This window comes from Thamnophis sirtalis, unplaced genomic scaffold (assembly GCF_051295495.1).
Source record: "Thamnophis sirtalis isolate CommonGarterSnake01/CBP01778 unplaced genomic scaffold, rThaSir2_p1.2 scaffold_13, whole genome shotgun sequence".
NCBI lineage: Eukaryota > Metazoa > Chordata > Lepidosauria > Squamata > Natricidae > Thamnophis > Thamnophis sirtalis.
The window spans coordinates 37,261,450-37,282,961 of record NW_028261393.1 but is presented as its reverse complement, the minus strand read 5'-3'; the positions used below and the strand labels follow the sequence as shown (position 1 = coordinate 37,282,961).

General features: G+C 48.0%; 1 protein-coding gene across 1 annotated transcript in view; it reads left to right on the top strand.

Moving 5' to 3' along the window:
* The window catches only part of EFNB1 (ephrin B1), an 85,953-nt gene that overhangs the window by 22,659 nt on the left and 41,782 nt on the right, over positions 1-21,512 (top strand). Inside the window, exon 2 of the mRNA XM_014065890.2 lies at positions 19,335-19,612. Coding sequence (XP_013921365.1) covers positions 19,335-19,612 — 278 coding nt within the window. The remainder of the gene's footprint in view (positions 1-19,334; positions 19,613-21,512) is intronic.

Here is a 21,512-nt window from a genome sequence, read left to right as displayed (position 1 = left end):
AGGATGTCACACAGAAGAAGAAGTGGATTTATCTTCTCTTGCTCCAGAGGCTATGACAAAAGCCAGTGGGGCTAGAAGTGTAAGGGGAGAGGTTTAGGCTGGAACTGGTGAGGAAGCTCCTGTAGAAGCTGTTCAGAGTCAGCCAAACAATGTTCCTTCCGGAAGTAGGATTCTTCCAGTGGAGGCTAGAGGGTGGTGGAACTGCTACCATGGATGATGAAGTTCTCCTTCGTTGAAGGTCTTCAGACAGAGGCTGGGTGGTCCTATTGCAGCTCCCAAGGTGGGTCCTGCCCTGAGGAAGGATTTGGACTACAGGGAGGGCTCTGCTTATGACCAGTTGCTTAACAACTGTTCAAAGTTTTGATGGGCTTTTAAGAAGTTACTTACATCCTGTTAGAGTTCAAGTTACAACTAACCCCCCCACCCCTGGCATTAACGTGGTTGCATTTTGAGCACAAGGCAGCAGGCTTGCACTTTTGATCATTTGCAGCATCCTGGGGTCACATGACCACAATTTGCTAGTTTTTCTTTTTTTTGCAATTTTCTGGCAAAGATCAGCAAAAAGTATCCATTGTATATGCTGGATTCGGTTAAGGACCACAGTGACTCACTTTATGACCCTGGTAAAATCATTGTAAAATTGAGTTCACCTATGTGGTGCTTTTGACTTACAACTGTAACAACTTACAACCAAAATTCTGAGCTCCATTGTGGTTGTAAGGTTGTGAGGACCTACCTGTAGATGACCTCTATGGTTTGTTCCAAGTCTATGATCTAAGATTCAGGGAAGTCTTTTAAAAGATAGATCTCAGATTGGTGAGAGCGCGTGCGCGCACATACACACAAACATACACACACACACACACCCTTTGCAATGAAACAGCATGAGAAGAATTGTCCTGCTCTAATTTGCCTATATATAGGTTTATAATTTCAAAATACTCAGCAGAATTGTGGACTTTTTAATAAGTTGTATTAATCAGAGCTCTGGGAGATTAGTTCTTGGGTATAATTATTTTCAGGCTGACATAGATACCTATGAAAATGATTTGATGTCAGACTGATTACTCTGTCATTTCCTGGATCTTCACCTATTTCCAGGACTTTTTGGGGGGGGTTCATGCCTCCTTTTATCCCAGGGGGTGAGCCAGGTTGACTTTCCAGGAGCTCTTGTCCCTGAAGATGTGAACTTATCCAGAGTAGAGAAGAGTGGGCTGATCATGCACCTGTCAGCTTTGGAGACTTGCCCCATCACCCTGCTATTTATCATGGCACACTTTCCTTGCTTTTTTCTTCTCGCCTTTTTTTTTTGTCTAGTAGCTGGGCATACTCATTTACTCATTTCCTTCTATTCTCAGTGCATTTAAAGAAAGCTGTGAGATTGGTTAGCATCCTTTTCAATCTGTTCCTTCTACCTGCTGGCCTGATTTTGCAGTGCTCCAGGGGACATCCCCTCAGAGGCTGCGTTCCTTCTTGACTACCCCAACAAGGGAGAGATTTCTGTTTGTCCTCTCTGGTTCATTTCGGGATGAAGGTCGTCCTATTGTTCAAAAGCTCCTGTGCCTGGAAGTGTGTTAGATCTAGTTCTGTTGTCCATAGCAGTAGGGAGGTGTTCCTGCTTCTTTTACACCATTTCTCCTCAACAAACCTTTATCCTCTCTTCTTTGCTCCACTTGCTTTCCCAAAGAATCTTAGTTCCAAAACTATTTTCTTGGGGGCCCCTTTCAAGTCTCAAATAAATCTACCCTGTTTTCCTGAAAATAAGCCCGCCCCAGAGAATAAGCCCTCCCTGATAATATTGCAACACAACAACAGCCATGAGGTGACTATGCTCACTATCTCCTGCACCTGAAAAATAATAAGACCTCCCCTAAAATAAGACCAAACGCTTATTTTGGGGGTCAACAAAAATAAGACCCTGTCTTATTTTTGGGGAAACAGAAGTACTTCCTTCAAGAGATGTGGGCTTAGCATCCCAGCTTGATCTCAGGATTGGGGTTCAACGTGCAAGGATTTCTGGGTGGGATTTGACCATCCCGCTCTCTTCATCTGGCAAGTCTGAGCCTTGGTTATCACTTCCAGTTGCTGTAGGTTTCCTCCCTCTCTTTATCTGAAGTCTCAGAAGAAATGGCCAGCCTCCATTGTCCCAGGACACAGAATGCCTGAACGTTGGAGAACATGGACTCCCCCACTGGAAGGATTCTTGTCCCAATCTTTTCCCTTATTTCTGTTATGGGGCCTTCTTAATCCCACTTTAAAGAATATGTGCCAGTCATCTGCCCTTTTATTTATTGGTGAAGCAAATATATATATATATTTTATGTTCTGAAAGGTATTTTTGCTTGTCCAGATTTTTCATTTGTCAAGTGGAACGTGACAACAAAAGCAGAAGAGACCCTGGGAGCAATCCTTCAAGTGTGACAGATCCAGAAATGGTGCCTGGGTGGGTGGGGTCCCCCCACCTTTCCCTGGAGGTTTTCAAAGGATCGCCATTTGTCTCTAGTGAATCCTGCAGCATAGAAGAAATTGCACTTGATCATCTCCTAGATCCCTTCTAACTCTGTGATTCAATGCTTGCCCTTCATTTGCCAGTTCTACCCCCTTCCGGTTCCCCCAAAAGTGCTGTGGGAGAACAATACGTGATTTTCAGTCTAGCCGCCGTTCGGCTTTTCCTTTCTTCGTCCTTCATAATCTGAAGAAAGAAGCCGCTGTCTTCCTTTTCTCCCTCTTGATTGCGGCTCACAAGCAGCTGCCCCCCACCCCCCGTTTTGATGTAGAGAGCGTGCAGCTGCCCCCTGCCCTGCCTCCGTGCTTGACCCCGCGTTCCTGATGATTTCCTGACAAATCTGGTTGCAGCTCTGCATGTCTGATCAGCTTCTTCTTTCTGGTGCATGCTTTTTCTGAGCCTTTTGGGAGTCCTTGCTTCATGTATCCCCTTCTTTTCTCTTTCCTGGCAATGGACCGTGGTTTCAAGAATCCCCATCTGCTTCTCTCTGTGTTAGTATGCAATTGTGAAACCATTTCTTTGTGTGTCTTCATTTTCCTAAACAACATTTGGGCTGCTGTCACAAAGGCAAACCTCTACAATATTAATCTATAGATGTTGTACTGCTATCCTAATAAGGGCCTAGTTAAGTAGATGCACCAAGGCCATATTTCTTGGTGTTGAGTAGTAAAAGGTTGACCAGGAGGGTCCTTGCTATGCCAGGTCTTCTTTTCTCTGGGAAACTTTGAGGCAGAGCTCTGGAAGTTTGCTGGGAGACCCTCAGGCTGCCTGGTTGGCAGGGTTGCTGAAGGCAGGAGTAACCAAAGTGCTGGATATTAAGCAAACACTGCTGCACATAACATTTCTGGTGCCAAGCAGAGCAGGGAAGAGACCCAGGGAAGATCCAGCCAGTTACGAATCCATCTGGTGGTGATGCTGTCTATCCCATATTTTTCTTTCTTACCAAGAAATAGGTTGTGGGTCTACTTTGTCAAATCCCTTATTGAAATCCAAGTATACAATGTCCACAACATTTTGCTGGTCCACTAATTTAGTCACTTTGACAAAGAATGCAATAAGGCTTGTCTGGCATGATCTGTTTTTGACAAAGCCATGTTGGCTTCTGATAATAGCTTTGTTTGTTTTTAGTTGTTTGGAAATCCATTGGTTGATTATCTTTTCCAGGATCTTCCCAGGTATTGATGTCAGGCTGATTGGTCTGTAAATTCCTGGACCCTCTTCCCCCCTTGTTTGAAGATTGGTATCACATCAACTCTTTTCTAGCCCTCTGGTATTTCCCTGGTGCTCAAGAAGCTTTGAATGACATGGTTCAGTGGTTCTGAGCTCACAGCTGCCAGCTCCTGCAGAATTCTAGGATGTAATCCCTCTGGTGCCTGGTGATTTGAACTTGTCTACAATGGACAGGTGTTGTCTTACTATTTCCTTGTCCACTTTGACTTGTATTCTTAATCTGTCTTGAAAAGTACTACTGTTGATAGGACTGTTTTTTCTTCCCTTTAGTGTAAAGTGAGATGCAAAAAAGGAATGCCATAGTTCCACTTTTTCTCTGCTGTCCTTCATCTTCTTGCCATCTTCTCCCATTAGTGGTCTGATCATTCCCTTGATTTTTTCCAATCGTTTCCTTGACTTCTTTTTGCCAGCAAGTCTCTCTGACCCACAATCGCAAGCACCAGACAGATGATGATGTGTTCAGAAATAGCGTTTAGTTTCAACTTAGCTTTTGCTTTGCTCTCACAGACAGGGACATGGGGGCTGCGGTGACTCATGTGGCTAGGATGCTGAGTCAGAAGATCATGGAGAGGCTGACGACTCAGCAGTTCAAAACCCGAGAGCTCCCGTCAGTTTGTCCCAGAGCGGAAAGCATGCAAATACAAGTAGATAAATAGGTACCACTTGGGTGGGAAAATACTGGGGACATAAAAGGAGCCCTCTGGCATTCCCTGGGTAATGGTAATGTCAGTGGTTAATCATTTCAACCCAGAAATGCCTTGGTAAGAGTGCTTCTGACACAAACGGTGTTATTGTGGTTGTCATCGTAGTAGTAGTAGACATTGCCATCAGGGATATTGAGGGATTTCTGAGTTGTCCTTCCTGAGCGGCTGGATTTCCCCTCTTTCCTTTCTTTCTTTCTATTGGCCAGGAGCCTCTGGGCTTTGCGGCATCATCTTTGTTAAAAAAAAATTGAAGCTGGTGTTGCCTACCTGAAAAACCAAGCTACCTGAGCTACACCTGGGGGGGGGAATCTCATCCTCTCCCTTCCACTTCTGCTGGTGAGACCTCCAGTGAGGCTCTGGCTTTTGTTCAGCTGTGAAGGATGGGTTGGCTTCTTCAGAATCCGGCTCCTTTTTTCCTTGCATCCTACAGGAAAAAGCAGAACGCTGTCTACACACACACACACACACACACACACACACACACACACACACACACCTACCCCTACCCCTAACTCTCGGGATTCAACCAGTTTCAGTGGAAAGGAGTGGAATGCTGTGTGTTGGGTTGGATGAGGGTGCCCTAAGTTCCTGCTGCCCTAAGCATGGCTGCCTATGATGAGGTGGTTCCCCAGCCGTGGATGGCCCAACCAGCCTGCCCTCTTGGGGCTTTCTTGGGTGAAGTCATCCTGGCTGTCTGCAAAAGGACAGCTGTTGTGCTCAGGTGAGGCTGGCTGTGTGGAGGACGGAGGCATCCACTGAGCTCCTCTTGTGCCATCCTGTCCCTCGGAGAAGGAGCAAGGCCACAGCTCCTCTTGGCAAGGCCAATCCCGGGCCTGTTGCTTTGGCAGCATTTCCACGTAACTCAGAATATCAGCATGCGAAAGGTCTTCTGCAGCAAACATTATGCACGCAGACATGGACCGTATGTCTGTGGGGTCCCCGTCCACAGCAGCAGCGATCTGTGCGGTCTGGCTTGGGGGGGAGGGCGGGGGTGTGTGACTGCGGCAACTTTCTGCTCTGAAGTAATGTGGAAAGCCACGAACGGTGTTCGGTAAAAGTGGCGACCTTCCTTGGCTCCCTTTCTTTCCCCCTTTTTCACCCAGCTGACTTGGGGGTACAAAGCGGGGTGCAGTGGCGAAGGCAGTTGTCCTATTGCTTGAAGGGAGGAGGGAAGGGTCGGCCATTTCTTGGGAGGGGGGGTGGAATCGGGAGAGGCAGGGCTGCGGAGTTAAGCCCAGATTCCCAACGTCTGTAGTTACCAAGGCAACCTTGGATGCTGCATTAGTGCCTTGTGTAAATCTGTGCCGGTCCTTTGTCTCTGGGGGCCTGAGCAGACCTCTTGCAATTCAGAAAGCTTTCTGAGAAAGAGCCTGAGGGGCACAAGGAGTGGAGGGGGGAGGGAGGAGGAGGATGTGGCAACTGAATCCTTGTTGTCTCAATGGGGCCTTGAATCTGAGTGTAGAGGGGGCCTTGTCCCAAGTGGTTTTTATCTCTTGGGAGGGTGAGAGGGTGGCAGTAGTGGCAGCCATTTGGGAAGAGCAGAGAGCGGGTCGGAAGAGAGGAGCTGCCATGGGGCTGGGCGAGGTTCCAGTATTGACTCGGCCTCATCCTTAACAGCAGCAGTAGCTCCACAGACTTTCCAGGCTGGGGAAGCCACACCATGGGCAAGGATGTGCCTCCGGCTGCTGCCCCTGCAGATCTCCCTGCCTTTTTTGAGCTCAAGGATTCCGTGTGGTTCTTGAGCAGTTCCGGTTGGTCTGTTCATAGGACGGGCATACCAGTTGTCCTCTCTTGAGCACTCAGCACTGCCCTGCATGCTCTAGAGCCTGGTTGGGAAACCTATGGCATGCGTGCCCAAAGTGGCACATGGAGCCAGGTCGCCTGGCATGCGTAGCGTCAGCCTTTCCTCTTCCAGGTTTCTGGTGCGTATGCATGCATGACGATCAGCTGACCTTCATGGGTATGGCAGTACTAGAAACTGGAAGAACTGGTCTTCTGTTTTCCAGTGTGAGAATGCACATCGGCTAGCTGATCATCGTGCACGCATGTGTGTCAGTAAGCAGAAGATTAGCTGGCCAGCGCACATGTACATGCTGGAAACTGGAAGCTTGTGAGCTGCCTAGAGTTTGGCACAAGCTTGAGTGCCTGTATAAATGTTTGAAATGTAAATAAATGAGGTATGCAGCTCATTTGGAGCGCAGCTCTTTCCAGGCAGCCTTCATGGGTGGGGATTGAGGGAATCTGGGCTCACTCTAGGGGGGACAACTCTGCTTTGTGTTGGTGTTTTTAGCTATATGGTTGCCCTGGACTCTTCCAAGACACGAGATTGGCTTCTTTACCTTGGTAGCAGAGAGGCAGCTGTTGTGGGTCAAGACTGGGACCCAGGGGTGGGTGAGAGCTCCCGTGGTGTGGAGAAGGCCTTTTCCTGTAGGCAAGGGTGACACATTGCTTGGATTTTTTCCACGAGGCTTATGCTTTGCACCGAAACCCTCGCCCTGTTATGCTGAGAGATGGAATGGATATTTATAGGTCGCCCAGTGGGGGATTGTGGGCTGAGGTTTCATATGGGAAGTTAACACCTTTTTCAGTCGAGGATGGCCTTATGTGGCCAGAATTGGCCCAGCCACTGAACAGGAACAGGGTTTGCTCCTTACAGTTTCATTACCATTAGCCCTTCATCCATCTAAATATGATCTAGGCCAGTGATGGCTAACCTTTTTCTAAAGGTGTGCCAAAACTGTGTGCGCATCCCCTCCCACCTGCGCATGCGACCCCTCCCACCTGCACATGCACGAGCGACACCCGAGCATGGGGGGGGGATTTTCACCCTTCCCAGGCTCCAGAAGCTTTCCTGAACTCTGGAGAGGATGAAAAACAGCCTCCCCCAGCCCTCCAAAAGGCCAAAAATCTGCTGGCCATGTGCGGCCCTCCCAAGCTCCATTTTTACTGGCAGAGGGTTGCAGGAGGCTGTCGCAGCTGAAATGGAGCTCGGAAGCCATTTGTTGCTGGCAGAGGCACCGTGGGCCAGTCCTTCACTGTTTCCAGGGTGCCTCCATGGGCCAGATCTAAGCATCCTGCAGGCTGGATGTGGGCCGTGAGTTTGACACCCCTGCTCCGGAGCAAAGACTTCTGTGGCCTGAGCAGTTTCTGCCTCTGGCCCTTGAGAGGATCCCAGCCGGAGTCTCCCTTTGGGTTCAGGTGACTTGGGGCTCCTCTGCTGTCTGGAGCTTCTACCACCTGTCCCCAGGGCAACTGAGGCTGGGATGGTTTTAAGGGAAGCATTGGGGGGATCACAGTAATCTTTCCGAGGATTTGGGAATAATCAACCTCGGCTAATACAGATGAATAGCATATATTCTGGATGAAATTTTCCTCATTCTACTTTTTCTAAATGTCCCGATGGAGAAAGCATGGCAGTTGTAGTTCAAACGTGGCCCTTAACAAAAAACCTGCAAGTGGGTGGATGGTTAGGCATAGGTGATTTTTCATCGTCCTCATTCTCATTATTCAGAAACAGCCCAGTGTAAGATGAGGGGCTCTTCATTTAAGGTTATGGGCTATTATTAACCGTGCTGGGATTAACCAGTCTGGGATAGGGCATCAATGGGTTTTTGGCTTCCATTTTTGGCTGAGGGAACTGGTCCAAATTCATTGAGCTCAGTGATGGCAAACCTTTTCAGCACCGAGTGCCAAAAAGGGAGTGTGGCATGCAAACCAGAGGAGGAGCTGCCCAGGAGGCATGCATGTGCAGGAAAATGAATTTCCAATTTCTGGCACACACATATGAACCAGCCAGCTGGTCTTCCAGTACTGGTGTGCATGCGCCCCTGATGATCAGCTGGCTCATGCTCACACCAGAAAACAGAAGGCCAGCTCTTCCAGTTCCTGGCAGTGCCGCACACATGAAGGCCAGCTGATCGTCGTGCGCTTGGACACCAGAAACCCGGAAGAAGAACGGGTAACGCCACGCATGCCAGGCGACATGGCTCTGCATGCCACTTTGGGCACACGTGCCATAGGTTCGCCATCACGGCTCTAGCTGATCTCCAGACTGGGGTTTCCTCCAAATACTTATACGGTGGGATTTGCTACTGAAACTCCTACCTGCATGCAAACTAGTATATATACTTGATTTGATTTTTCCACATCAGCACAAAGACACAAAACGGGTTGCCCCATATTGTTGCTTTTCCTGGCAGTTGAAACTTCCACTTTGACCCGGTGCTGCCAGACAGGGTGTGCTTAGAATGCCCTCTTAGGTGGCAGATTGCAAATTCAGCTTCTCCATTATTTATTGAAATGCTCCCAGTTCTGGATGATCTGAATTACATCATTCTTCTTTGGCTGTAGAGAGAGGCGGGACTTACATGGGTAGATTTACAAGAGGTGTAAATCCGTGGCATCCTAAAGTTGACTCTTCCTTTGCTTTGTGGCAGATGAATCTTTTGTGTTGTGTTTACTCTTGAAGATTCCCCCCCCCCTAAATAAAAGATCTGTTAACAGAATAACAAGAGTTGGAAGGGACCTTGGAGATCTTCTAGTTCAACCCTCTGCTCAAGTAGGAAACCCTATAGCATTTCAGACAAATGGTTGTCCAACCTCTTCTTAAAAACCTCCAGTGATGGAGCATCCACAACTTCTGGAGGCAAGCTGTTCCACTGGTTAATCGTTCTCATCATCAGGAAATTTCTCCTTATTCTGAGTTGGTTCTATCCTTGATTAGTTTTCATCTATTGTTTCTTGTCTTGCCTTCTGATGCTTTGGAAAATAAGTTGCCCCCCTCTTCTTTGGAGCAGCCCCTCAAATATTGGAAGACTTCTATCATGTCATTCCCTTAGTCCTTCTTTTCATTAAACCAGGCATACCTGTTGTTGCATTCCTCCACAGGTAAGGTATTCCCTACCTGGTTTTCGGGCTTCTAGTTGTGCCTTTCTGTGCAAAGATACTTCATTGCATAGGTCACATCCTTCCATTCATGCATGGCCTTATTTTCCTTTTTTATTCATATGTTATTCAGCCATCCACTCACTCCCAGCCCTAGGAAACAGAGGATGGAAAACATGTTTTGAAATCTTGGCAAGAAACTGCATGCAATTGTGATGCTGTTGCCGGGAGTAAATGATGACTTGAAAAAACAAAAAAACAAACAAACAATCACAGAGATAATCTATATGGTTGCTAGGAGTCCGAATGACTTCATAGCTCATAATCACTCAATCGGTACATATGGTTCCTGCTAAACCTATGTATAATCTCTGGAGAGTTTAGAAAGGCTTTGGTTGCATGCATGTGTGCGTGAATTCACAAGTGGTTCCTTGGGGAGATTTGCATCTCCAGGTTAATGGCCAGTTCTTCAACAAAAATTGAGGGAGGCCTGTTTGCACAATGTGTGGGACCACCTCCCATGAAAACAGCCTCCTTGCGTGTTCATTTCATGCAAGGGACAAAATTGTTGTGTGTTTTTTTTTCTTAAATATTATAATAAAACCTGTGTGGTGAAATAGCTGACTTGTTCTTCAGCCTACATCTTTGTCACCAGATGGGGGTTACAACCAAATAGTCCCCCCCACTCACCCACACTTTTGACTGATGCTGTGATACATTTGGGCTGGCTACAGTCCTGATCCAAGTGAAATAGTAGAAGACACCAAGGGACTGTTGCTGTGTTTCCAGGCTTTGTTCGGTGGATTTGTGCAACACTTGCAGTGAGGAGGCTTAGGGAGTGATGGAATAGCAAAATTACGCTCCTCTTTGTCTCAGCAACTGGGCTTTGTGCAAATTACCTCTCACATAATCAGTAAAAAAACAACAGGAGAGCAAATACAGCAATTACCGAAACAAAAGAGAGGTGGAGATTGACAAGCCCACTCAAAAGAGGAGAAAGGAAAATGCAGCTGAAAAGAATGTAAATTTTATTCTTACACAGGTAGTCCTTGACTTACGACCACAATTGAGCCCAGCGTTTCTGTTGTTCAGGGAAACATTTGTTAAGTGAGTTTCCCCCCATTTTACGGCTTTTTTTTGGCCACAATTGTTAAGTGAATCACTGAAGCTATTAAGTTAGTATCATGGTGGCTAAGCGAATTTGGGTTCCCCATTGACTTTTGCTTGTCAGAAGGTTGCAGAAGGTGATCCTGTGACATCGGGACTTTGTATAAGTATGAGTCAGTTGCCAAGCATCTGAATTTTGGTCACAGGATCACGGAGATGCGCCAAAGGTTGTAACACTGAAAAATGGTCCTAAGTCACTTTTTTCAGTGCCGTTGTGATTTCCAACAGTTACTAAATGAAGTGTCGTAAGTCAAGGACTACCTGTCTAGGGCTTGTCAGAACAAGGACAGGAGGAAATCACAGCCTAGAGAACCAGCATGCCAAAGATACCTCCATCCACAGAGGCCAAAGGGAAGGGCTGCTTCTCCGGGCTTCCTTGGAAGGCTGACTGATGATTTCATTGCTCCCTGATGGGTGCATTGAGATCTTTTTTGTTGGGGGGCTTTCTCATGATTGTCAGTGTTCCAAATATCATCCAAAATGAAATCAGAGTCGAAGGCAGAACTTTCCTCAAATTTCCAATTTATTGAGAGAGACATGTTGGCATATCTGTGGAAAACCCAAATCTGAAAGCTTCCCGGGATTCCCACCCAGTTGAAAGTTCATGATCTTGCCTCACACCACAAGTCCATCCCATGGTCCAATCTCCCACTGCCACGCTGGCAGTTCCACCCATCTAGTTCCAGTCAGGTGCAGAGACAAAGGATGACCTTGGCTTTCTAGAAAGGAGTGTTTTATTTTGACAACAACACATTCTACTCCTTACTATTCCCCCCCTCCCAATTACCCCATTAATGAACAGCATAGTAAAGAAAGAGAGAGAGTGTGGCAGGCCAAAGATCCTAAAAGGAATCTGACTGCAGGCCTGACACTGACCAGGCAACACGGCCAGGCTAGAGCTGTGATGGCGAACCTCTGGCATGCAGAGCTTTCTCTCTGGGCACGCATGCCGTCACCAGCTGGTCTTCTGCTTTCCAGCGCACATGGTTTCCAGCTGGTCTTCGCAGGTGCCAGAGCACCAGAAAACGGCTTGAAAACGGCCAGAAAAATGGTCAAAAAGGCCAAAAAAAACCCTCCCCAAGCTATTTTCAGGGCCATTGTCAGGCTGTTTTGGGGCTGAAAACCAGCCTGAAAATGGCCCGAAAACAGCCCCCAAAATGACAGAAAAACAGGCACGCATGTGCCAGCCAGCTGGTCTTCAGGTTTCCAGTGTTCCCAACACGCACACACGTGTTCCAGTTTGGGCACTCAGTGCCGAAAAGATTCACCATCACTAAGCTAGAGACAGGCTTCCTGTTTATTTTCCCTTGACTTAAATTTAAAATTTTAGATAGCGGGAGATGTGATACAGAAGTTGTGATACAAGTATGTCTAGTTCCGTGATGGCAAACCTATGACACGGATGCCACAGGTGGCACACAGAGCCCTCTCTGCAGGCACATGAGCCGTTGCCCCAGCTCAGCTCCACCGCACATGCATGCGTGCCTCCTGCCAGCCAGTTGGTCTTCAGGTGTCTGCCGTGCATGCGCAGGGAACATGTAGGAGACTTGCATAGATGTGCAGGGGTGGGTGTTGTGCGCATGTGTATGGGGCACACATGGGTCATGCACATGTGTGGGGGGCAGGCAGGCATTGGGGTTGCACATGCATTGCGTTATCAGTGCGCACGTGCACTTTCAGCATGTGACAACAGAAAGGTTAGCCATGACTGGTCTAGTTTAATTAAAAGAAGGACTAGGAGTGACATCATAGCTGTGCTCTAATATTTGAGGGGCTGCCACAGAGAAGAGGGAGTCAACTTATTCTCCAGAGCACCTGAAGGCAGGACAAGAAGCAATGGGTGGAAACTAATCAAGGAGAGAAGCAGAACTAAGGAGAAATTTCCTGAAAATGAAAACAATTAATCGGTGGAACTACTTGCCTCTAGAAGCTGTGAATGCTCCAACACTGGAAGTTTTGAAGATGATGTTGGATAGCCATTTGTCTGAAGTGGTGTAGGGTTTCCTGCCTGAGCAGGGGGTTGGACTAGAAGACCTTCAAGGTCCCTCCCAACTCTGTTATTCTATTCTAGTCTAGCAACTTGGGGAGAGAGGGAGCTGCATCTCCCCAGAGTATCCAGGAAGCAAAGGGTTGTAGAGACCTCCCCTTCCCACACATGAATGGGAGTGGGCAGATTTCCCACTTCTGGGCTTCCCCGAGTGGGTCAGAGAGCTGGACGGCTGTTCCAGGATCAGCCGTTGGCACAGTGATGTCAGAATTAATTTGTAAATTGGCTTCCGTCGATTGCCTCACCCGGCTGATCTTGTCTGGCTGGGCTTGGCCAGGTACCGGCGGGCAGATCCAAGGCTGGGGGAGAGGGGGGGGCGAGAAGAGAGTGTGGGAGAGCCCTCCAGGGCCAGGTGTGGTGGGGGCGGGTGATTACTTCCTCCCACTGCCAAGAAACTGCCTAGAGATGGCCATGAATTGGAAGCGAGGCTCAGCTGAAGAAAATCTGGAGGGTTTGCAGTTCATCCTCTAATTCAGTGGTCTTCAAACTTGGCAACTTTAAGACTTGTGGACTTCAACTCCCAGAATTCTCCAGCCAGCTATGCTGGAGTTATGCTGGCTGGAGAATTCTGGGAGTTAAAGCCCACAAGTCTTAAAGTTGCCAGGTTTGCGGACGCCTGCTCTAATTTTTCCTGCCTGTCCATTTTAAGAGCAGTGTAAAGCAGCCTAAAGTCTTGCGCAACGAAAGGGAATGACAGCATCCTCTAACTTCTTGTCTACAGAGGCTGCCCAGAGTTCGCCTTCCCTCTTTTGTCTTTGGGGATTCTTATGGGGAGCGTTCAAAAGGCAGCGCAAGAAACCCCCTCCCCCCTGCTCTGGAGAGCCAGAGGGGAGGGAGGCTGGCACCAGGTTCTCCTGGCATGGCTCTTCCAGGGCAGCTGCTTTGCTGCCAGCGTCCAAGAGAGAGTGACAAAGACACACACACACACACACACACACACACAGACACACACACAGCTTTCATACGCATCATCCTATTCCCTTTCAACGTAAGCAACTTTTCATAGAGATTAGAAAAACTGAAAAATAGTAAACATAAATACTATATCTATCTAGTACAAATAGTCCTTGCTTAGTGACCGCTCATTCAGCCACTCTTCTAAGTTATGATCTCTTCTCAAACTTGTGGCCACAACAGTTCCAGTTATGTGATCCCGATTTGGGCACTTGCCAATTGGCTCAACATTTACAGGGGTCGTGACATGCCATGGTCATGTGATTGCCACACCCGGCTTCTGATCAGAGTTGGAAGTGGGGGGAACCTGGCATGAAGTCGCTAGTCCCAGCCTTGTGGGACCTCACTTAATGACTGTGCTGTTTACCTATTGGGGTAAGAACTATCTGTAACAAGTTTACCTTCGTCCATGATGTGGTTGTACCTGAGAGGACAGGCGACCTGTGTCCATTACTGCAATCTGGCTGGATAGAGAAAAGGGCATCCCACTCATTGACACGTTTCCTGGGCTGTTGTCCATCCCAGGGCAGGGAGGCGGCATTTATTTCATTTAGCAAGAGGGCATTTATGCTTGTAGACTGCTCCATAGCAATGGCTCTGGATCATTTACAATACAGAAGCATCCTTTGTATCTTTGCTCCCAACAATCTGGGTTCTCATTTTCCCAACCTGGGGAGGATGGAAGTCTAACTCAAGCCTTGTCCGGATCGAACTCCTGGCTGTCGGCAGAATTTGCCTGCAATGCTGCATTCTAACCTCTGCGCCACCAGGGCTTAGTTATGGCTCACTTATCCCATGCTGCGATCTTGTGGGGGGAAAGCTGCAGGGGTCTTTTCCCCAGTGGCCATCTTTGGGAGTTGGTCCTGGAGAGGAGGGGAGCCATAGGCTCAGGCTCTGCCCAAAGAAGAGAGGTCGTCTCGGGGTGCAGGTGAGCCAGGGTCTCCGCCAGCGGAGTTGTGCTCTCCCAAAGGGTGGACTGGCAACGGTTGATCCTCAGGGGGAGCAGGGAAGCCATGGGGAGGACTGTGGATGGGGGTTGCTCTGGTTCTCAGTGGATTTCCTTTCCCAGTGGATTGTGCCCACTGAAGGTGGAAAGAGGAATCCAGCGCATGGGACCAGAGGTCTTCAAACTTGACAAATTTAAGACTTGTGGACTTCAACTCTCAGAAGTTAAAAGTCCACAAGTCTTAAACTTGCCAAGTTTGAAGACCTCTGATCGAAGTAGAGAGATTGCAGAGGAAGGGATTATAAGAAAGTAAATTATGCTGGCTGGAGAATTCTCGGAGTTGAAGTCCACAAGTCTTAAAGTTGCCAAGTTTGGGGACCACTGGCCTAACCTAACCCCGACCAGCCAGCATTCCTACTGTCCACGTTTGATGAAGTGCCAGCTGAGATTCACCCAGGTGGCCCATTTCTGTGGCAGAGCAAGAGAAAGTAGAAGCGATTTTGGACAGCCCTGTCATGGCGCAATGCCCTCAAATTCTAGGGTCTGCTCTATTAAGAATGGTTAATTCTAATTGGGAGCTTTCAGAATTTACCTGGATCTGGGGAGTTTATTCTGCTGCTGCTCTTTTTTCACTCTTGTGCATGATTTATGCCAGTTACACTAATCTTGGGGAGTGGCAAGTAACTATGCAGAATACTGGAGCTCCACACCCAGGAAGATGTAATTAACTCTCTCTCTCTCTTTCTGTCCCACACACGAATGCACACCTGTCTCATTTACCTGCTTATGCATTTCAGTGTTCTCCCCTGACTTTCCATCTTCCCCCGCTTCCATGTTCCATACATCTATACATTCAGGGTGCACCAAAGTCAGGCCCCTTAGAGAACGTAGGGTACGAATGACATTAAATGCTCAAATTGGTTGCCGTTTTCTTCCAAACACTTCCAAGCACGCCTAAGTACAGCCATATTTTATCTTGAAGTATTAAAACGAATAAAACGTTGGGGCCTGATTGGTGGTACCCCTGCAATCCACCATCAATCGATCAAATCCCTCCTTAGGCATGAAGCCAGCAAGATGACCTTGGGCCAGTCCCTTCTCTCAAAAGGAGGAGGCAGGGGAAGCCCCTTCTGAAAAATGCCGCACTGGTCCAGGCAGTTGTCAGGAATCAAGACTGACATGAAGGTGCGTGGGCACATGCATGCGCGCGCACTACAGACACACACAGCCCTGTTTAAAATTGGGCCTTCTAAATAAACCCCTTCTCCTGACCCTTTTCTTAACCTCTCTGGAGCAGAGTTCTCCAACCCTTCTGGGTTGGTGGCCTGGAGCAGGAGGAGAGGGGAAAGAGGGGATGATTTTGTGGGAGGGGCAAGCGCATATATGTATGTGCAAGCATGGGTGCCTGCAATGTTCGTGCAAGAGGGGCCTCAAGCGCCCGCAAGGACACTTGCGTGATTGGGGCTACGAGCTCCGACAACAAGGCTTGTGCAAGGAGAGCTGAAGCCCCGTGACTACACGTGAGTGGTGCCTGCAATTATGCTCCTGTGAGAGGGGCTGTGCACACGCATAGAGGTGCGCACACTGGCCAGCCAATTACGAGGCCCGGTGGCGATTATCCTGTGATGTGGTACTGGGCCGTGGCTCACAAATTGGGGACCCCAGCTTTACTGGCTGGGGAATTCTGGGAGTTGAAGTCTTCCAGGCTTAAAGTTGCCAAGGTTGGAGACCCCTGCTCTAGAGCATGGCTGGCTCAAGTATTCTGGGAGTCAAAGTTCATGGATTGTAAAAGGGCCACAGTTCCCTTTCACTCTGGAGAGTGGGGCCAAGAGGAGCTCTCCAGCCCTTCCGAAAGGCGAAGAAAGGCCTTCCCAGTTAGCAGCCATGGATGCTCTGGGCCTGGTAAGGGCCAGGAGCAGTTGGGACCCAATGCGGATTTGGCACCACAGGTGTTGGGCCATCCAAATGTGTTATGAGTTAGCAGCCACGTGGCCTCGTGTTGTATCGGCTGAAGCTCTTGGAGCCCACCCGAGGGTTTCTTTGCTCCTGGTTCTACTCAGGAGTAGAGTTCTACTCAGGTTCTACCCAGCCCCCTGTTTTCATGACAAGGCAATCAAGTGAGAGTTATGAGGGTATGTATAGGAGGCAGGTTGGTGGGGTATCTGGTGTGTAGCAGTTTGTGTTTTACCTATCAAGCTGTTTTTCTCTTCAGAGGCCATTAACAGACCTCACTAGGATTTTAAGATCCTGATTCTTAGTCTACGTTTGTTCATCTATAACAGAGGTCTTCAAACTTGGCAAATTTAAGACTTGTGGACTTCAACTCCCAGAATTCTGCTGGCTAGAGAATTCTGGGAGTTGAAGTCCATAAGTCTTAAAGTTGCCACGTTTGGGGACCCCTGATCTATAGCTTTAGAAAGAAATCATAAACTTTCTCAGGGGAAAATTAGAATGAAATGAAATTTCCAAATGTTAGTGTTCTGGTGCAAAATAAATGCTGTGTTCACCAGTTCCATTCTTGTAAATATTCTAGGTTGAGAAACATAAACAGACAAAGAAAAAAAGAAAGAAAGAAATGTACTTGAAATGAAAAAAAATGGGAAAGGGACACAGCACTTTGGCAGGGAAATGGGCTGCTCTTGGCAGACACCATGGTGCAATTTAGCTGGGAGACTTTGCAGCAGAGAAGCTCTGTGGGGAGTGGGGGTGGGGGAAGCACCGACTTGCTTGCTCTGGCTGGGTTGGAAGCTCAGCGTGCAAACCATGGAGCGAGCCTCGGTCGGCTGGAAGGGAGGAGACCTTGCAGGGGTTGCTTTTGGCCTCCAGCTTTGGGCTCAACAGGCCACCAGCAGCGTTCAAAAGGCCCTGCCAGGTCTGTCGGGATACTGTGGTGTTCACGTGGACACCCAAGATGTGGGGCCAGAAGTAGCTCAGAAGGTCAGTTCCCACAGTTTTGAGAAAGGACAAGCAGTTCAGCAGCAAGAAGGAAGGCAGCTGGTGTGGAATAACTCCTGAGGGAAGAGAAACAGCTGACTCCCTTCTCTGTCTTGGGGAGAGCAGTCCTGAACTGACCCCTTGGGATTTCTAATCACGAGCAAGAGGGAGAGGCTTGTCCAGAGCAGGCACCAAGATGCCCAGGCACCATCACAAGGGAAATAATTTAAATGAAGTCAGATCTGACTGCAATAGGGCATTGCCGAAATGGTGTTCCTAATAAATGACTGGATTTCTCTTGAAACTTGGCTTGGGCTCATGAATTAATTAGGGCATCTTTTGGAAACCTGACAGCAGCGACTGTGCAGCCTTCACCTGGTCAGTGGCCGATTATGCGCCCTTCACCTCCACACATGCGCCCTCCCTCTTCCTTGCCCACTCCAGTTGCATACGCTGCTCAGACCTGAATCCTCTGGTAGCCTTGTGTGAATGACTCCCCCTGACTTCTGTGCTGCCTTTTGTCAGGTTGCCAGTCTCTTTCAAGGATGGTTCCATCACCCTTTTAAACAGTCTGCAACGTAAGCAGGAGCTGTGTTTTCCACCCCCACCCCCCATTTAAGTCCTACCATGAGGCCGACAGCCTTCTCCGCTCTCTTCTTAAAATGCTTTCCCCTCTCAACCTATTTGACTCTTCTCCGGCCCTTAGCTGGACAAGGTTGGCATCTTCAAATAATGTACCTTCCTGAACTCTCCAAAATAAAAGTTTAACGATAACATATCAGAGCTAGAGTCCTTGAAGATTAAAGGAGTCAAAAATGCCCCTTTTCACTCAACCACATCTCCCTTAGCAAGGACGTTCGGCATCAGGGCGGGTGTTTTCATTCCCTCTCAAGCATCTGGAGCTTTGTAGTTTTCCTCCTCTCCCTGCCACTCCATGTGGAGAATGAAGAGCCAAGGATCGCTCCTGCCAGTTCCCAGCAGAGGCAGGAGAGACACACATTTCCTCAGTTCACTGTGGAGGGGAGTGAAATCTATTTCACTTGCACAGCCATTTTCTTCATCTTTCACCCAGGCCCAAAGGGTCTGGCTCAGATCAGTGCTATGCCAGAAGATTGGACTGAACCTTGGCCTTAAGAAGGCTCTAAGCCGGACCTGACCAGCCTGCTAAGACAGGGGTCTCCAACACTGGCAAATTTAAGGCTTGTAGACTTCAACTTCCAGAATTCCTCAGCAAACTGGGAGTTGAAGTCCACAAGCAAAGCTGGCTGAGGAACTCTGGGAGTCCACAAGCCTTAAAGTTGCCATGGATGGAGACCCCTGTGCTAAGAAAGGGAGACCCAGAGCAGGCCCCAAGCTAGTGAAGATGGTCAGAGAAGGAAAGGTCAGGCTGCCAGAGAGGAATGGCGTCTTCCATTTTCATCTGAAGCTGTCATTCCTGGGTGAAAAAGAACCAGGTGATGATGCAAATATGGAGTCTCCATGAAAGATTTGTTGACAGACAGCACTCAGGGACAAGCATCCATCTTCAACCAGTCTTTAATGGGACTGGACTCTCAGCTGAGCTCTTCCTTTTTCCAAACAGACTGAAATGAAGGCGATGTCAGCCATTTTGGCCTAGTGGTTAAGGAACCAGACTAGAAAGGGGGAGATGGGGAGAGCCAGTCGCTCTCTCGCAGCCCAGCCTACCTCCCAGGGTTGCTGTTGAGGGGAAAGAGGAGGAGAAAGGCTGTTGGATGTGTTCACTACCTTGAATTATTTATAAAATTAAGAGAGGCGGGATACAAATAAATAAATAAAAATGTAGCACTTGGGAGTAGAAATGTAGTGCTTTGAAATGGCCTGTGCTCGGATGCTCTCCTTGTGCAGGGATGGGCTGAATGGAACAAGTGCAGTGGATGCCATGTGAAGCACAGCTCATTCCGTTCTGATTTCCTTTTTCTTTCCATTTTCTTTTTTTTGCAGATTCATGTCCGGCACAGGGCTGGTGATTTACCCAGAAATTGGGGACAAGCTGGACATCATCTGTCCGAAGGCAGAGCCATCCAAACCGTATGAATATTACAAACTGTACCTTGTGAAACGGGACCAAGCCGAGTTCTGCAGCACCATCATGGACCCAAATGTGTTGGTGACCTGCAACAGGCCTGAGCTGGAAATCCGTTTTACCATCAAATTTCAGGAGTTCAGCCCCAACTATATGGGCTTGGAATTCAAAAGACACCAGGATTACTTTATCACATGTGAGTGACAACCCCCCCCCATCTTCCTCCCCCTCGGTGTTTCTCCCCCAGACTTCCGTGGAGAGTCTTACGTTCACGCTGGTAACGAAACGTTTGGAAACCAATCCACAAGCACGGAGAACGAACCTTCACTCTCTTCTCGCAGTCTTTCTCTTCCCCTCCTCTTTCTCCCTCCCCCCTTCCCCATTTCTACCCAGGGAACCTCTTCCCATTAGGGAAGACCCTGTGTTGTTCAGTTGCAATTTGTTAAATGCTCTGGGGAGCCATCTTGTTACCCAGGGGTAGTCAACCTTTTTATACCTACCGCCTACGTTTGTATCTCTGTTAGTAGTAAATTTTTCTAACCGCCCACCAGTTCCACAGTAATGGTGATTTATAAAGTAGGGAAGTAATTTTACTTTATAAAATTTATAAAGCAGAGTTACAGCAAACTCCTACCGCCCACCATGAAAGCTGGAACGCCCACTAGTGGGCGGTAGGGACCAGGTTGACTACCACTGTTGTTACCTGTGACTCTTTTGAAAAATTCTCAATTGAAAGTAGCCGCTTTGCGGGATGCGCAAGGGGAAGGGGATTCTCCGCACACTCCCTGCAGATGAGACAAGCGTGCTGCTGGCCCAGCACAAGGGTAACATTTGCCTGGGCAGGAACCAGTGGAAGTCTGGAAAAGGATTCTGGATTTGCTATGTTAAAGCCTCGGGAAAGAGTCTGAAGGGAGACTCGGGAAACAAAGTCAAGAGTCCATTGGCGGAGTGCTGGGGGCGTTTCTTGTGATTTTGGTCCAGAGATTGAAACCAAAGCGAGCTTCCGGTTAGAAGTCCTCTCCACACACCCTTGGTGGTTGCTTCAATGGCCCCCATAGTGTTTCTCCCAAGCTCTGTCCCACTTTAACTGTAGCTACGGAGCATTTGGGCTTATTCAGGAGAATCCAGCGGTTCCCTTGGCTTGTGGATTTGAACATGCCTTGTCCGTTGTTAAGCGTCTGCATTCTGATCCATAGGGATGCTGCTGTGTTCACAAGTGTGAAAAAATGGTCATATGTGTCTTTTTTTCAGTGCATTGTAACTTTGAACGGTCACTAAATGAACTGTTGTAAGTCAAGGACTGCCTGTATGTCCATCCATAGAGGGAGAGGGACAAGGGGAGTCGTTCAGAAGGACCCTCCCTGGTTTTCCAAGAGAGTAAGGAGAGAAACTCTTCCAGTCTTCAGCAAATAAAGATAAGAGTTAGTACTCATCTTAGTACACATAACACGTGAAGTCTTAATGCCACTTTATAATGCCTTGGTAAGGCCACACTTGGAATACTGCATTCAATTTTTGGTTGCCACGATGTAGAAAAGATGTGGAGACTCTAGAAAGAGTGCAGAGAAGAGCAACAAAGGTGATTAGGGGACTGGAGACTAAAACATATGAAGAACCGTTGCAGGAACTGGGGATGTCTAGTTTAAAGAAAAGAGAGACTAGGGGAGACATGATAGCCGTGTTCCAATATCTCAGGGGCTGCCCCAAAGAAGAGGGAGAGAAGCAACTTAGAACTGAGGAGAAATTTCCTGATAGTGAGAACAATTCATCCGTGGAACAACTTGCCTCCAGAAGTTGTGAATGCTCCAACACTGGAAGTTTTTAAGAAGATGTTGGATAACATTTGTCTGAAAAGGTGTAGAGTTTCCTGCCTGAGCAGAGGGTTGGACAAGAAGACGTCCAGCTCTGTTATTCTATTCTATTCTATTCATACTTCATGTCTGGATGACCTCAAAGGTCTGACATAACTTTTTGTGGGACCCCTTTTGGTTAGGTACAATATTATCATTTTTAGAATAATGTAACAGGTAAAACAGTCACAGGTACTAGTTCAATCTAGGTATGGAAATTGATCCTCGGAGCATGGAATCCACTTT